Below are 2,863 nucleotides of genomic sequence, written 5' to 3'. Positions count from 1 at the left end.
GACAAGTGCATGTTGAATGCAAACAAGAGTAATAGAAGGCTCATGCTCGTCTTTCTTATGCGCATACATTTTTTCCTCGCGTTTCTGGATGACAACCGATGAGTCATTATACGTTTGCTATGTCCACTGCCATTCACAGCTTTCAACGCATCACCAGCCGTTGGTCAGGTATAGTATCGTGCCTGACGCGACACTGCGATCTTATCCGGTCTTTGCTGGGGCCCGTGGGCGCCCACCCGCTCCTCTACTATTCTAATCGTCAGATAGCTGGCGAGGGGGTATCTTGGTCTGGGCCACTGCCCTTCCTTTATCGAGAGATGGACGTCACGGGTGAATGGGTCTGGGACTTACGGAAGTTGTGCGTGCGTGCGTGCGTGCGTGCGTGTGTGCGTCTGTGCGCGCGTGTGTGTGAGGGCAGGCCTGTCCCTGCGATATGTATGCTTCTAGTGTGAAGGTGCCAAGCATAGCGATCGATCTCTCCCGAGGTGTTTATACTCATCATTTCGTCTACTTCCTCCCTCCCATGCTACAATTACAGAGAGAGAGAGACGGTACAGGCTCGTACTACTAGATTGGGGAAGGTGAAACCTGATGCACGGTAACAAACGCAAGTCCAAGCATGAATATGCACTATGAACTTGCAAGCGCAGTTTAGGTCTGTGTTCCTGCAGTTGCCATTTAAAAATTTCCGAGTATTGCTGCTAGCATGTCACATTGAGGGATATCTAATGTTGTTAATTAATTCCTTAATTAGTGACAATTATGTGGTGGTTTCGTCAATAGATGGCGGTGCATACAGATTAACATCACATACGTGGGAATTATGCACTGATCTCTATAATATAATGATTATATTATAGAGATCAGTGGAATTATGACTCGTCTCTTGACTGCCGCCGTAGCGTAGTCGGTAGGAGCTCGGTTTCATAACCCTAGATTCCGCGTTCGAATCTCAGCTGGGGATAAAAAATTTCCCCTTAACTTTTTGACTCTTTTATATGTACTTCTGCCACTTGAGCATTAATTTCAAAATTCATTTTTTTTACTACATTCATTAAAAAAAAAAAGAAGTTTTTATTATTTTGTATGAGTAAATGCCTTTCTTTCAAACTCGTCCACTTGGCAAGATAGGAAGAGCCATTTGTACTATTTTATTTACTACAACTACTGTAAATATTTACATTGTCACTTATAGAATGACAAATTGCAATGATTAATAATATTTTCATCATTACTACTTGTGCTTTCGCTATTGTGTGTCCATGGCAATTAACATTCACTTTTTATTATTTGCAGATCTTGATGCAGTTGTAAGAACACGTTATCCGCGTGAGCAGCTACAACAAGATGTGTCGCGTAAGAACCTCAGGCTGTGTCCACTGCCAGCAACGACACGGCTGCACGCTGCCAGTCAGCAGCAGCCACGTGATAGTGCCGCCGGCGTGAGGTGGGTCGCGAGTCGTCTGCCATATTCTGGCGTTCGTACGGCATTCTGCTGCATAGTCGTATTATGTTCTGTTACGGTCAATCTCATAGGTGCTCGTTTTTACGATTACAAGTATAGAGATAAACTCACACAGGCGCACATCTCTAACCTCTGTGTCTTGGCATTGTTAGGGGGAGCAATCTTTTGCTTCTTTGTGTTGCGTGTTGCGCGCTCGGGCCATTAAAAAAGAAGATACGTAAAAATGTTATGTAGGTTTGTTTTTTTATATTGTTACTTACTTTATGTTTTCACCCTTAGTAGAGCATAGGACATCCACGAAACCTTGCCACATTTTATGATCTTAGAGAAGAACTGGTCTTGTGCCAGTCAGTGCGTACCCATATGGTGTAATTCTTGCTCGATGTACCTTCTCCAATTTAATTTTGGGTGCCCCTGTATTCTCTTTCCCTGGGGCCCAGAGGGGGTTCCAGAAAAGTGTTTTCCTTGTCAAACATTCTGGCAGTTTCTTCAGTGTTCGCATCATCCACTGCCACTTTTGTCTGAGCACCTGGGCTCCCATAGGTTCCAGCTTAGCTATCTTCGAGAGGCCATTGTTACGAATACCTTAGACCATCGGATCCCTAGGATTGATTTGAAGCATTTTATTCCTAAAAAATGCCTGAATCATATTGATAACTTTCTTGGTGAACTGCCAGGTTTCTTTGCACTAAGGCACTAACTTGATATTAAGGCTCAGTTCTTAGATCCCAACACAGATTTTAGGTAAAAAGCAGTTCTTGCCTCTCCAATTCTGGACCGCACATCCTGTCTTGATCTGCCATCGGTACAAATCACACTACATAGATAGGGAAATAAAGCCCCATCTTCACGAGCCTCATTGTCCAAGGTAATGACTTCACCTACTCAATTAAATCTTCTTTTGAGTATCTACTGAAATCCATTTTTTGTATTGGTGTTTTCTGGGACCAAGTATCTCCTGGCTGTCTCAATCCATACCTGTTTTCAATTCGTTCATGTGCCGTCTACATTTGGCTGATAATGTAGTACCTCACCTACTTGGAATGACAGTGAGGTCACGTTTCGTCTGATCTCTATCCTTCAATCTATTTGGCATGGTTGGTACGTCGACAGAGCTCTATTGGTCATAGAGACACTCACACCGCCCCCATCATCAATAAGGCAGTGGCCACTTTGTAACGGGCTGATGTGATTGGATGCAGGGTAAGTAACTCAGACATTGGGGTCCTTATAATCAAAAATAATTCTAGATGAATATCTTCATATATAATAATGATCAATGGTGAATCATTTTCATATAACTAATGTCGTAAACCTTCTAGTCTGTGCCTGAGTAAATGGTGACAAGTGCATGTTGAATGCAAACAAGAGTAATAGAAGGCTCATGCTCGTCTTTCT

The 2,863-nt window shown here is 43.0% G+C and overlaps 1 protein-coding gene across 3 annotated transcripts in view; it reads left to right on the top strand.

Moving 5' to 3' along the window:
* LOC106806759 (E3 ubiquitin-protein ligase RNF180-like) overlaps positions 1–2,621 on the top strand; it is a 13,647-nt gene extending 11,026 nt beyond the window's left edge. For all 3 annotated transcript variants that reach the window (XM_014808819.1, XM_014808817.1, XM_014808818.1), the window contains exon 4: positions 1,297–2,621. In XM_014808819.1, the coding sequence (XP_014664305.1) occupies positions 1,297–1,314 (18 nt within the window). In that variant the 3' untranslated portion in view covers positions 1,315–2,621. The remainder of the gene's footprint in view (positions 1–1,296) is intronic.
* Positions 2,622–2,863: the final 242 nt, after the last annotated feature.

The sequence above is a fragment of the Priapulus caudatus genome, unplaced genomic scaffold (genome assembly GCF_000485595.1).
Source record: "Priapulus caudatus unplaced genomic scaffold, Priapulus_caudatus-5.0.1 Scaffold177, whole genome shotgun sequence".
NCBI classification, from domain to species: domain Eukaryota; kingdom Metazoa; phylum Priapulida; class Priapulimorpha; order Priapulimorphida; family Priapulidae; genus Priapulus; species Priapulus caudatus.
The sequence above is the reverse complement of the archived record's forward strand: the minus strand, read 5'-3'. Positions and strand labels throughout refer to the sequence as shown.